This window comes from Ursus maritimus, unplaced genomic scaffold (genome assembly GCF_017311325.1).
Source record: "Ursus maritimus isolate PB19 unplaced genomic scaffold, ASM1731132v1 scaffold_18, whole genome shotgun sequence".
Classification (NCBI taxonomy): Eukaryota; Metazoa; Chordata; class Mammalia; order Carnivora; family Ursidae; genus Ursus; species Ursus maritimus.
This window is the reverse complement of record NW_024424230.1, coordinates 26,123,830-26,138,672: the sequence shown is the minus strand read 5'-3', so window position 1 is coordinate 26,138,672 and position 14,843 is coordinate 26,123,830. Positions and strand designations below refer to the sequence as shown.

Sequence of the window (14,843 nt, the reverse complement as noted above, 5' to 3'; positions counted from 1 at the left end):
GGATTTGTTCCAGCTCTGTGAAAAAAGTTGATGGCATTTGATAGAGACTGAATTGAAAGTGTAGATTGCTCTAGGTAGCATAGACATTTTAACAATATTTGTTCTTCCAATCCATAAGCATGGAATATTTTTCCACTTCTTTGTGTCTTCCTCAATTCCTTTCCTGAGTGTTCTATAGTTTTCAGAGTACAGATCCTTTGCCTCTTTGGTTAGGTTTATTCTGAGGTATCTTATGGTTTTGAGTGCAACTGTAAATGGGATCAACTCCTTAGTTTCTCTTTCTTCTGTCTCATTGTTAGTGTATAGAAATGCAACTGATTTCTGAGCAATGATTTAATATTCTGACACTTGGCTGAATTCCTGTATGAGTTCCAGCAATTTTGAGGTGGCGTCTTTTCAGTTTTCCACATAGAGTATCATATCATCCCTCTGCAGTGCTTTTATTCTAAGAATTTATCCCACTATGAATGAACCATCACAATACTGTATTTTAAAGTCATTTGAAGTAACTCTTTTCTCTGAGTGGATACGTCACCAACTTGATATAGAATTAAATTTATTTGTTTCTTTTGGTTTTCAGGGAATAGCTTGTTTTTTACTTTTTAATTATCTTTTAAATATGCAAAATATTTACACGGTTCCAAAGGGAACCTATATAACAAGGTACTCGTATTGAAGTCTTGTCTCCTAATCCCTTTCTTCCTTCCCCGCCCTTTAGATAACCACTTTCCCAGCTTCCCATTTATTCTTCTTTAGCTTCCTTTCGCAAATATAAGACAAACACATATCCATTTCTCTCTCATTTTCTTACAAAGAAAATATGTAAGTTTTTCTACACCCTCCTTTTTCATTTAATATATCCTATGAAGACCACTCCTTATCAGGAGATAGAATTTGCCCTTACTTACTGTTCAGCTACAAGGCATTCCGTTTTGTGGACATATCACAGTTTAAACAATCGGTGCCTTCCAATGAACATTCGGGCTGTTTCCAATCTTTTGTTATTTCAAATAAGGCTATAATGAACAACTTTGATTGCATGCCATTGTGTATTTTTGTAACTATCTCTTAGGGATAGATTCCTACAAGTGGCAGTTCTGCTTCCTATGCAATTTTGCTAGCTATTGCCAAATTCCTCTCCATAGGAGGTGTACCATTTTATATTCCTGTCAGCACTGAGATGGTTTTAATAAATGTATTTTCTGTTTCATTCAGCCAAAGTTGGCTTCTGTTTCTTACAAGTAATAATTCTGCTTGATACACTGTTCTATTTCCTGATGGGACAAGTTTTGAAGTTCTGCCTGACGATATATTCATGCTGAATTTCCCTAATCATTATTTGTAAAGCCATCATATGGTTTTATAACGAGGTACTTACACCCATTTTTCTATATTGTGTCATTTCACCCTGAATGTCATTTATAAAAAGAGGTAATGTGGCAAAGCTTCATAAAACCAGGATATTTTCCCAGAGTCTGTTAATTTTTCCAAAGAGAAACAGTTTTATTTCATTGTGATTAAAAATACTTTATGGTCATTGCAAAAACTTCACACGATACACAGAATGATATCTATTTTTTTTCAGAGTATTATTAAGATTTATTTATCAGTCTTGAAAGCCAAACCCATCATAAATATAAACTCCTCATAATCAATCATTTATAAGTGGGATCAGATCAATTCTATTAACAGAAACTGAAATAAAATATAAGATTCCAACACCTATTTTTAAGTAAGTAGATCTTAATTTATTTCATTTAATCAGTTAATACAGTGGCTCCCGGATTGAAGATTATAATATACAAAGTGATTTTGACCTGTGTTTTTGCAAACTGTGGGCCATGATCCATGAGCAGATTGTGAAGCTAATCTGGCAGGCTCCAAGCAGCATCAAATTCAAACAAACAATAAAGTAAACCAAATAGAAAATAGAATACATCTCATATACTAAGTATTGTTTAACATACATACACACAAATACGTATCTACTGGGTTACTATACTTATGTGTGCATATTGTGGAGTATAGTCAAAACAGGTTTGAGAAACATGAATTTAGATTAAAACTATCTGTTGACCACGTCAATAATAATAAGAGGAAATCTGACAAAAACACTCGTAAGCGTCCAGTTTTAAGAATGATTATAAGCAAACATGAAGAACCAATTTCTGTATCTTTCCAAATGTCCCCTACCTTTGAAATCAGGGAGCGCCCGATCGTCCACTAGCAGCATGGGTCGAACCTGTTTCTGCTCTACTAAATTTCTGGCTGCAGTCAGTGACGTGAATATTTCATCTTCAGAGATATCAAACTCCAGTTTTTTCAACCTATCCAACAGGTCTTGCTTGCTCTCTTTGGTTGTATTGGTCACAAACCTAACCATGACAGAAGCACTGCGTAACCTAGGAAAGTCAAAGTCAGATGTCAATAGGCAGCTTTTACACTCCAGTCCCAGACAGCCTAATTTGCTAGCACTTGCCAAAGGTCAGAAAACGAAGAGTAAGTCACCAAGTAAATGCTTTTATGGCCAATAAGCTTATTTTGTAACCTACCCAGATTTTTACAAATCATCCACACCCTGCGGACCACTTCATCTCCAAAGGCTGCAACATCTAATTGTTAAAGCCATGTATGCCTACCTTTTTGAGGGCCTTCTATAAGTTTTACCCCAGGGTTTTAGTAAAGAATTGAAAAACCAAGCTTAGTAACCACTGTACTCACAGATGATGAGAAAGTTATCTTAGAGATTGTCTACTAGTGCAAGCTTCTCTTAAAGATGGGACAACAGAAGCCAGGAGGAGTTAAGCGACTGCTCAGCTTTGCACAGCTGGGGGCAGTAGGGCCCAGATGGGAACTCACTCGGATCTATGTTCTGGTACAGCCTCTGATCTGCTACATTAAGAGAACAGAGGACACTTCGGGATGTTTATTCCCTCTTCGCAGTCAGAGACTGGCTAAACCCTCATACGTTACTATGTTAATAAACAGAACCTACCTGGAATGCTCAAAGAAACATTCCAGTTGTACAGACCTAACGTGTTTTCTCCTTGAACACCTACATACAGGATTGTTTTGATTCCGTGATCTGCTGCTGGAACCTACACTGGCAATCAGGTACCAGACAGAGAATTCGTGATAGTCTAGCTTTCTTTAAATATGGAAATTATTTTCTTAGACCTACAGTATTTTAACCCGAAATCTACAAATAATTTTAATTTAACCACAATTTAAAATTTTATATCAATACCCTGTTGCTTTTTATTTTATGCCTGTGTTGAATGGACACAAAACATAACAGCACTAACCACAATTTAAAGCAAGCAAGCAAATAAATCAGAAAAAATATTTTTACTTATTCACCCAAAGAACATTAAATACATTTGCATGATTAAATGGTTCACTGTAATCATGATTATCTGTGTAATATCTATGTGATAGCTTTTCTGAAAAACACATTAAATTTGGTGATTTATCTCTCAAAAGAAACTGATTACTTTAACATAACTACCATCAAAATAATTAAAAATGAACAAGTACAGAAATTACCACATCACTTTTAATGAGCATTTTTTAAAAAAACTTTTCTTCTGACTAGTCCTTCAACTTCCCTTAGTTTCTTTTGTTTCCATAAAAACCCAAACCAGCATTGACAGAGTAGTGATTTCTTTGGGATGGAAAGCCCCCAGTGCCAGTAAGAGAATAGTGTGTAGACTCTTGCCTCCCCAGACTGGCAGGCTCACAGTTTACTGACCAACTTAGAGATGTCGTCCACTGTTCACCAGAAATAAAAAGAACTTTCTTTCGACCCAGATTAGAAAGCTCACCGTTAAAACAGTAAAAGCTCTTATCCAATAGGAGAACAGACTGATCAATAGGCATCCTTTTCCCTAGAATGCCTACCTAGGAGAGAAACAGTGTCAAGAGAAAGTCCAACCCTGCAACGGATTTTCTTTTGGCTTTAAACATGTTGTCCACCTATAATGAATATCGTAACTCTAACGAAACTGATAGATTCCAACTGAAGCCTACCAGATATATAAGCCTCCTCATGTTTATTGATTCCCCAAACGGGAAATAAGCTCCTTGAGAGTACGAAGTCTGTGTCAATCTTTTGCTCTACTACCTGGATCTGTGACACTGGTCACTACATTTTCTGAATAACAGCATACTATGAATAGTTTAAAGTTGGAAAATGATAAGCACCACATGCTCAGTATTGCTGATTTTTGAAACCTTTCCTAAATTATTTTAGGATGAAAGTACTAAGTAACATTATTAGTTCTGTCATATTGAGGAGTATTTTTTTCAGAACTCAGAAGCAAACACTCACATTCAGTTCACTTTAAAAAACTTTAATGAATAATCAATAAACTTTCCCCATATCCCCAGTTTGTATGTAGACTTGCGTTAAATACTGTGATTGATACATCAGAAATAGAAGAGGTCAGTCAGATGGCAGGAGATGCTTCTGGAAGCACCAGCACGATGGCTGCCCAAGGAGAACCCCAAGTCCAGCTCAAACTTGTATTGGCGGGTGAAGGTAGTACTGGAAAAACTATATTTGTGAAACGTCATCTGCCTGGTGAACCTGAGAAGTATGTAACCACCTTGGGTGTTGAGGTCCATCACCTTGGGTGTTCCATACCAAGAGAGGACCTATTAAGTTCAATGTATGGGATATGGCTCGTCAGGAGACATTTGGTGGGCTGATAGATGGCTGTGACATCTAAGCCCAGGGTGCCATCATAATGTTTGATGTAACATCAAGGGTTACTCAAAAGGATGTGCCTAACTGGCACAGAGATCTGGTACGAGTGTGTGAAAACATCCCCACTGTGCTGTGTGGCAACCAAGTGGACGCTGAGGACAGGACAATTAAGGTAAAATCTATTGTTTTCCACCAAGAGAAGGAACCTTCAGTACTACAACATTTCTGACAAAAGTAACTACCACTTTGAAAAGCCCTTCCCGTGGCTTGCTAGGAAACTAACTGCAGACCCTAAGTTGGGGTGGCACCATGCCTGCTCCCGTCCCACGAGAGGCTGCCATGGGGCCAGCTCTGGCAGCACAGTATGAGCACAACCTAGATGCAGCTCAGACAACTGCTCTCCCGGAGGAGGACGACGACCCAAGAGAAGGTGCAGCTGGAGCCCAGCATCAGAAGTCTAGCTCTAGAGGCAACTGCCCTGTGATGTCAATGGTGCAGCGTGTCTGCTACTTGACGATACTGCTGAGCAGAACACATGCTTCATCTTTGGGACGCTGAAGGAGATGAGCGGGCTGTGGAGTGAATGTGGTAGTTTAAAAAGTACCTTTGTTTTTTGGACCTGCATATTTAGCTGTGTTGGAATGCAACTGTTGCCCTCCTGAGTTTCAGATAGGAGACTGCTATAATCCCATCACAATATCCAGTGGTGAAATCTCGTCTGTCACTGTCATTCCCATTCCTTTTCATTTAGAATCAGAATAAAGTGGTATTTCAAATTAAAAAAAATATATAAGACAGTCTCTAACCTTCAAAAGCATTAAATTTAGTTGATAGAAACAAATATAAAATTTCAAGTATCTTACTAAACTTTACTTGAGCAGTTGCATACTCAGTGCTAGATTTTGGGTGAAGGGGGAGTGGGCAAAACTATGCTTTTGTGAATGTGTGTGTTTCATTTTATGATTCCAGGATTCATTTGTGATTTTCCAATGCTATTTATTCCATACCTTAGAATTTTAAGTCTTCATTCCTAAATTTACATTACTGACGTATATAAAGATACACACACACACACACAAAGAACAAAAAGACTAGATCGAAAGGCCAAACCTAATAAAGGTTGAGGAAACAGTGTCTGGAGGATATCACAGTGCATACATCTTCTAGCTCAAGCCAAGGCAGTTCCTGCATATATGGTAAGCTGGTAAAATGCCATCTTAGGGCCATCCATTTAGCTAATGCTCTGCCTTGGTAAAATGGCACTTACAAACATATTTGTCAGCTGAACCTGGAGAATAGCTTGCCTTTTAAGAGCTTCCTGTGCGCCTGGCACAGCTGCATCTTCAATGTGAAGTGTGCCACTGAGATCCACCAAAACAGCTTTTAATGCACGGCGTGCTGCCATCCTTCATTCCCTAGGAGAGAGCAAATGAAATTAAAAATACAGTTTAGGAAACAATGGACAATTAAAAACTGGTAAGTCTTCAAAAATATCATTCAGATCCAGAAAAATACTGCTTAGTGTTAAGCTGCTTCTCTTTTAGAGAAAAAAAAATGTGTTTTTAAAAATCCAAAATCCAAAATTTTACCCATAAAACTTTTATAATATTTGGGTTTAAAAAATATATATATTCAATTAAAACCATGGAAGGGGAGTACTAAAAGAGAAGTTACTATTTACTTTCAGATTTCTTAAAATAATTCTTTGGTGGAACAATTCATTCATTTATTTTAAATATGAGCAAATGTATCTGAAGAATGGGTGGATGGAAGCCTTCAATCACCGGCAAAATCTTTTTCATCTTTTGCTATATATGATGAAAGTGTTCAGGGGCGTCTGGGTGGCTCAGTCGGTTCAGTGTCCAACTCTTGACTTCAGCTCAGGTCATGATCTCAGGGTCCTGAGCCAGAGCTTCATCAGGCTCAGGGAGGAATCTGCCTGAGATTGTCTCTCTCTACCCCTCTTCCTTTGCCCCTCCCCCCACTTACATGCATCTGTGCTTGTGCTCTCTCTCTAATATATAAAATGAATTTTTTAAATCTTAAAAAAAAAAAAAAAGGAAATGTTCTAATTGCCCATCTCCACCACGATAGCCTGATATGGTATATGTGGTCAAAGAGCTACCAGTGTTTACAGTCAACGAGAAGGAAATTTCAAGCTATAAAGTAATTTTAGTTAGGAGTTGTTCTCCTTACCTTAACCACTTCCAACTTTCCTTTTGCATATTTTCCCCTTTAAAATTTGCTTATTATGAGCTACCTCATCTATACAGTGAAGTATAAGGCATATGTACGGTTTAAAAATAACAGAGCGGGTAAGAACAGTACGGAAGCTAAAGAGAAGAGGCTGGGACTCCATTTTTAGTTTTTTTAAGCTTATTCACTTTTTTCTTCTATTTCTTGTTTTCATAATAAAATATTCCAGACATACAAACAAGTATCAAAGATATCACCCTATAAATTCCCCTGTGTACCTTCTCTGTAGTCAACTGCTCTCCCCTCCACCAACTCCCAGCAACCACTGATAATCTGTCCCTAATTCTTTTTCAGAATGTCATTATGAATAAAATCATAGAATACGTAGCAAAATGCATTTAAGATCCATCCATGTTTTTGCCAGAATCAAGAAAGCTCATTCCTCTTGTTACTGAATAGTATCCCACAATGTGGCTATACCACAGTTTATCCATTCTCCTGTTGAATTTTACCTTGGTACTGCTGGTTTTCAGTGATCATAAGTAAAGCAGTTATAAACATTCATACACAGGTTTTTGCATTAACAGACGTTTTCAATTTATTTGGGTAAATACCTAGGAGTGTGACTGCTGGATCCTTTGGTAAGCCCAAGTTTCATCTTTAAAGGATGAAAAATGTAGCCAATAAAGAAATTTAAAAGAATATGCTACTAGCTCTGAAACCAATTCCAAAAAAAGAGTTCCAAACATATCTTGAGCAATGGCAGAAATTTGTAATCTCCCATACCGACCCCTTTGAAAAGTAAATACATATTTGTGAATGTATAAACTCTGGTATGCTTCTTTTTAAAAAAAATCATTCTTGGACTTGGGCATCCAATAATATAGCTGGCTAAGTAACCAAATTAACTCTCCAAATAAACCCTAACAATACTAAATTAAAATACACACACACACACACACACACACACACGACCCTTGAACAACACAGGGGTTAGCAATGCTGACCTCTGCACAGCTGGAAATGCAAGTATAATTTTTGACTCCACCAAAACTTAACTACTAATAACCTGCTGACTAGAAGTCTTGCCAATAACATAAGCAGATTAACATGTATTTTGTATCTGTACATATTGTATGCTGTATTTTTATAATAAAGTAAGCTAAAGAAAGGAAATATTAAGAAAATCCTAAGGAAGAGAAAACACATTTACAGTATTATACTGTATTTATTGAAAAAAAAATCGCCATGTAAGTGGACCAGTGCAGTTCAAACCCGTGTTGTTCAAGGGTGTACATGTATGTATATGGTGTGTGTATATGTGTGTGTGTGTGTGTGTGTGTGTGTGTGTGTATAAAGCTTCAAGGAGCAAGGAAGAAAATAAGGATTTCTTAGATCTGAATAAAGCAACAAACCAGGAGAGAAGCGGAATTCTGAAGTCTGTTTTGGCCCTAAGAGCATCTGCCCACACTGGTTACCTTGAGTCCCCCACCTCTTTGGCCACTTCAGGGAATAAAAAGTAAAATTCAGAGCCCACCTGGGGAGACAGATCCTCCCAATGTAAAAGCAGAGCCTTCACTGTAAGGATGAGCCAGAAATAAACCATCACTGGCACTCCCATGCCACCCTGTCTCAGTCGACTACAAGAAAAACAACTGCTATGAAACTTGGCCCAAAGAGTGAAAAGGAAGAAAGTGCCACAGAGAATGTGGAACCGTAAACCAGCCCTGGACCCAGTCTGCAGACTAAACCCACATTATCGAAGATAAGTCCTCAGAGAACCTTCAAGATTTTAATTAGAATGACCTTGACTAGCAGGTGCCCAGCTGAAGTGAATGCAAACCTTCCCCAAGATATTACTTTCAGCCCAAACAACGAAGAAATCCCATAAATAAAATCAAATAAAATTCTAAGCATAATGAGCAAGTAACCTAAAGAAACAAGGTCCATAAGGGAGAAGAACCTACAGAAACAAGTGTGCATAAAGCAGGCCTGTAAGGGCTCCTGTGATAATGTGGTTATCAGACAGATCCACTGGATAGGACTACATGTTTAACAGATAAAAGACAAGACTGAAAATCTGTGTAAAAAAACCATGAAGAACTATCAACGTACAGATTCAGAAAGCCCAATGCATTCCAAGCAAGATAAAAAGAAGTCCATATCTAAATCGCTGTATACTGAAAGCAAACCAAAGATCCTGAAGGCAGCCAAGGGAAAAGACACATTACTTTCAAAGACACAAAAGACTGATAGCTGACTTCACACTAGTAACAATGACAGCCAAAACACATTAGAATAATATTTTCAATGTGCTGAAAGAAAATAACTGCCTATCTGGTAATAGATAAAAAAACATCGTGACCAAATTGGGATTATCCTACTAATACCAAGTTGGCTTAAATTAGAAAACCAATCACTGTTATTTACCACATTAACAGATGAAAGAAGTAAAATAATATCTGATCATGTCAGTTCATGCAGAAGAAGCATTTGATAAAATTCAGCATCTATACACACAAAATACTCTAAGCAACATAAAAATGGAGGGGAACTTCCATAAGCTGATAAAGACTATCTACCAGGGGCGCCTGGGTGGCTCAGTCGTTGGGCGTCTGCCTTCGGCTCAGGGCGTGATCCCGGCGTTCTCGGATCGAGCCCCACCTCGGGCTCCTCCTCTGGGAGCCTGCTTCTTCCTCTCCCACTCCCCCTGCTTGTGTTCCCTCTCTCGTTGGCTGTCTCTCTGTCAAATAAATAAATCTTAAAAAAAAAAAAAAAGACTATCTACCAAAAGCCTATAGCCAACATCAGACTTATCAGTAATACACTGGAAACATCTCCTTTGAGATAGGAATAACACAAGGATGCAACTATCATCACGTCCATTTAACAGTGTAAATACCCTAGCTAGTGCAATCAGGCAAGAAAAACAAGCTAGAAGGATTGGAAAAGGGAAAACTACTGTTATTCATACATGTAATGATTGTATATACAAAAATTCAAGATTCTAAACTAGCAGGAAAGTATAGCAACTAATATTAAAAATCACTATCACTTCTATGTCACTAAAAATAATTAGAAAATTAATTTTAAAATATTACTTGCAATAGTATCATAAAATATAAAGTCACCAGAAAAAGTCTAATAAGAGAGGTCACCATTTTTACGTCAAAGTTTAAAAACGTCAGTGAAGTTTGGGCGACATCTGTACTCAATACAAAATGTTAACTCTGCAGGTAATTAAAGAACAAAATCTAAACAAGACTGGATAAACAACAAAAGAATTGTAGTTAAAAAGAAAAAAAACCCTGTACAACTAGAGCCAGCAAACGGTCATGATAAATAGTGATAATATTAACCCTTATTGAGGCATCCACATAGGCTTAATGTTACCAAAGCATTTTAAAAGGCTATATTTTTGCTTTCATCAGTTCCACAGAACATACCTTTTCAATTCTAAAATGCTCTCTGGAGCATTACATATCCGAGAGTGACTGACTGAGCCTAGAAGAAAAAAACTAAGATGCCCCACTCAAACCTCAAAACATACTTCCTCAATTAGTCCCAGTATTGGCCTTGACCGCTTCTGCCAAGATCTTGTCTGTACGTTTGCAATACTTGTTAGTTGAACTATAGGTTAATATGTGATAAAGTATAAAGGTAAAATATATGTGTCACCTCCAAAAAACAGGCAAAGGCTTCAGAAGTAGTCCATGTCTTTTGTTTATCTTGGGTCCATGCCCCCCCATCTCCCATTGTTTGCACAGGTTATAGCGGATATACCTCAGAAAGTCATCAACAACTGATAATGAACGGCACATATTCAGTGCAAAGAAGAAAAGTAAATTCTCCCTCATGCCAAAAGGAACTCTTCGAGATGCTTCAGAGGCACATCTCCCCTTGAATACTGCAGTGCACCTCAGGCCAACAAGCCCTCTTTACCCTCAAAGCTGCTCTTTTCCTTACAATCCTGTTGAGGGAATGGCTGCCCCAGCAATCCAGAGGTAGCCACCAGGCACTCCCACTCCTTCCTCCCATGCAGTCAAATGCCGAATCATGTCAGCTCTACCTCCTTTGAATCCACCCGCTTCTCTCCATCATTACTAAAACTATCTTGGTTTTGAAATCACCTCTCATCCTGCCTATTTCAACAACTCCCTAAATGTCTTCTCTGCTTCAAGTCTTCTCCTTATTTCCAGCCCAAATCCATTCCCCAAAGCTAAGTAGTGCAGTGAAGTCCCAAGAACTAAGGGGTTGCACGTGTCTGGGTTTGAAGGTCAGCTCACTAGCTGTGTGAACATGGGCAATTTTCTTAACCTCTCAGCCTCAGGTTCTTCATTACTAAAGTAGAAAGAATTACACCCACCTCCAATGGTTGACAGGACAGTTAAAGAAAATAACACATGTATTGTGAACACTGTTCCGCAAGTAGAAAGGCTGGGTTGTGTATGTGGGGATGCATGTGTCAAGGGCTACAGAAATCACAGGATATACATGATGCGAAGTCCTAAAGCCATCAGAATAACTTGAGGATCTGAGAAAATATCTTATACCAAACCAAGTATATACTTTGATACATCATTCAAATCTTGTATAAATACTTAAAACGAGAGATTTCAACAATTTTCTCCTGGGAGGCTGGGGCTTTTCAGAATATGCCTCCTAGACCTCCTGGGGAATACAATTGTCTTTTCCTCCCTATGTACTTGCAGTAGAAAAGTCTGGAAGCACTGTATGCACTCAATGAATGACATTATTATTCAGTCACTATCCAATTAAATATCTTCCAGTTGCTCTGCACTGCCCTCAAGATAAAGTCTGAACAATGAACAATGGTGTGCAGAGCCCTGGTTTACCTCTCCAACTCTCTCCTCCCACACCAAAGTTCCACGCACTGCAGTAGGCTACCACCCCTATACTCTACCTTCCTCATCGCTGGACTTTTGTCTGGAACCACTTCTGTACCCTGACTTCTACCACCGGTCCCCTACCATCCTCCCTCTCCCTGGCCAACTCCTGCAGTTCAGAGGTCTCACATTAGCATCCTTTTCCTCTGGCATTCCTAAGTCCAACTCCTTTTCGCCCAGGGCTGGGCCAGGAGCTCCTAACTTGCTCCTATTATCCCTACTATCACTCGGTCCAAACTGTTAAGCTCTATGAGGAAAGGAGCTGTTGTTGCCTTTTCCACTGCACTACTGATCGCGCAGTATAGGCTTGTGAGTTAACTGAATTCATGAATCCCGGTCTCAGTAACTGGTAGAATTCCAAGAACAAAGGCCTTTCAGCACTAACAACTGCGATCTCCTCCATCTCCTGGACTGGAAAGGGCCTCAGGACTAGTCAATGCACTCTACCTCAGTGCAAAATCCAGGACCCGGCCAGACTGACCGGAAGGGGAACCAGCTTCGAAACAGAGTCCAAGGGCAGATCCCGAGAAACGTCTACCACGCGAGAATCGCGATGTGCCCCGGGAAGACCTACAGGCCCCCGCCCCCGGGTACCCGGCAGAAGTGCCTGGCGCCCCGGTCCGCGCAGGCGTGCTGGCCTGGCGGCCGCGGGAACCCACCCCCACCCGGAGGGGTGGGACCGTCCTTTCGGAGCGCGCGCGCGGATTGGTCCGCGGCCCAGAAGGGGCTGGCCTAGAGACGCAACCAGTGTCACCGGGCCCTCTCACAAAGAAATGCAGCCTCCGCACGGGTGGGAGGTCGCCCGTCCGAGAACGGCTCCTCACCCGTGCTCCGCACGCCGTCCTCAGCAAAAGCCCCGCAACCAGGAAAGTCAGCACAGCCCCGCCGTCTGCAACGTCCTCGAGGCCAGCCCAGGTCGCCAGGCAAGCGTCCGCTAGAACCCCGGAAACTGGGCCGACGGCCGCACCGGAAGTCCCGCCTCTCCCCATCCAACTCCGCCCCATCCGCCCACGGCTACCTCCGGGTTTCGGATACCCTCTAGTCTTGCTTCTTAGCGCCTTCGACGTGGAAAAGTTGTTCTTGAGACCCGCTCCCTCAAGGGCGCGGCCTGCTTAGCCCCAGATGAAGGAGGATAAACGAAACCTCTGCCTTTGCTCAGCAGCTCTTTCCCCTTCTACAGCATCATTGGTGAACCAAGTATTGAGTACTTTTCTTTGCTGCCACCCTCCCTTGCTGCACTTCATGCCCATTCTTGAGGCGTAACTCGGAAGTCATCTCCTCGATACTTTCCGTGAAATAACCGATCTCTGAAGTCATTTTCTGCTTTGCTACTTGAATAACATCTGGCACTTGTAGCTGTCTGTGTTAACCACTACCTCAGGCAACGAGGTCCCTCTTTTCCTACATCAGCTATTCCAAAACGTTAGGTTGTCAACTCTCCCATCCTGCCTCCTTAGACAGCAACCACAGGCCTTGCCTATCGTCCCTAGGGGAGCATTATCTTGAGGTACGTGGAACCATCTCCCTCACTGCTCCCCTCCCACGCACCTACTGGGACTCTACTTTGATCTACATTGGCTACCTTTAATCCAAGTAAGTTAAACTCCTTGAGTGCAGAGGTGGCCATCCTCTGCATTCTCTATGAAAACGACTAATTGAAAAACTTTCTGGAGCAGTCTGACATAATAGGATACACACTCAGGTTTGCACATACGAAACTCCTAGCCTGGGGACTCGTGCTGCCAGAACCCATCCAATATCCCCTCGGCCCAGTGCTGCAGTCTGCCATGTTGTGAGCTAGAACTTTCCTCTGGACTAGTGACCCCTCTACTTTTCCTCCCCACTCGGTCTGGAGGTTGTTTTTGTTTTATTCATATTTGTTAAGTCTGTTTTCTATGTGAGGGATACTTGGTTGAACGAAAAGGAATCTGCTCCTAGTTTCCCCTTCAGAACTAAGAGCTGCAACCAGACTAAAAAGCACTGAATGATTTTAAGCAAGTGGGTAATGTGAAACTTGCATTTTTCTAAATGCTTACTCTGGCTGCAGTATGGAGAATGGATGGGGGAGGGGCCAAATTGTACGTAAGACCGGGTAAGCTACTGCAGGGCTACAAGAGAGATGCTTGCACTAAATTGTGGGGGAAACGAGACAAATTCAAGAGATCTTAGGAGGTAAAACAGTGAGAAATTGTTGACAGATTACATTGGTAAGGGAAAGGAAGGCATCAAGATAATTACTAAGTTTTAGGCTTGGGCAGCTTGGTAGTGTGATAGTGTTACTCACTATGTGGCACGACTGAACAGAACTAATGACTTCCTCCTCTAATCATTCCTCAAATGATTTTGCTTGCCAAAGGCAAGATGAGTAAAGGAAAAGGATATCTAAGCAGATGGTGACCATACTTATGGAGGTGAGCACTGCATAATGTATAGAACCGTCAAATCACTATGTTGTACACCTGAAAGTAACAACATTGTACGTCAACTATACTTCAATAATGAAAAAATTTTTTCAGTTATTGATGAAAAAAGGAGGGACTGAATTTGGAAAAGAATAAGATGGTACAAAAACACAAAGCGGGAGTAAAGAAAGAGTGTCAGAACTGAAACAAAAACAGCAGGATTGCAAAACTCACCTTGATCAATACCCTTGGACAGTGCCCACTATGTGTCTAAAGTCCCTGCACAGAATGTTTTCACAATCTGGCATCTAATGACCAATCAGGGCCAAGAAAAATTTCAGCAAAAAATAATTCCATTTTACTTAGTATCAAAATTTTATTTATCGGTAATAACTTTGAAACTATGAGGCAATGAGAAAGTAATTTATTTCACTAAAAACATTTACTTTGGGAGAACATCTCTTTGGTTGAGTTACATCTAGAATCAAAGATTAGTGACCTGGAAAAGGTATACATATATAAATCACCTGGAGCAGATTTCTGTTCTGAAATAGTTCTTGACCAGTTTTACAGATGAAGAAACTGAAAACAACTGAGGTCTTAGGAAGTTTGTCTCAAGTCATGATAAAA

At 40.2% G+C, this 14,843-nt stretch overlaps 1 protein-coding gene and 1 pseudogene across 4 annotated transcripts in view; one reads left to right on the top strand and one right to left on the bottom strand.

Annotated features, from left to right (window-relative positions):
• HDHD2 (haloacid dehalogenase like hydrolase domain containing 2) overlaps positions 1-12,792 on the bottom strand; it is a 34,524-nt gene extending 21,732 nt beyond the window's left edge. The window contains exons 1-3 of one of the 4 annotated variants that reach the window (XM_008691677.2): positions 12,636-12,792; positions 6,013-6,123; positions 2,194-2,402 (exon numbers count right to left, since the gene is read on the bottom strand). In XM_008691677.2, coding sequence (XP_008689899.1) covers positions 2,194-2,402; positions 6,013-6,113 — 310 coding nt within the window. In that variant the 5' untranslated portion in view covers positions 6,114-6,123; positions 12,636-12,792. Of the gene's footprint in view, positions 1-2,193; positions 2,403-5,975; positions 6,124-12,258; positions 12,451-12,635 lie in introns of those variants that run through there. The other 3 variants (XM_008691680.2, XM_008691686.2, XM_040632542.1) reach the window with 3 other exon arrangements.
• On the top strand, positions 4,486-5,266 carry LOC103664578 (annotated as a pseudogene).
• Positions 12,793-14,843: the final 2,051 nt, after the last annotated feature.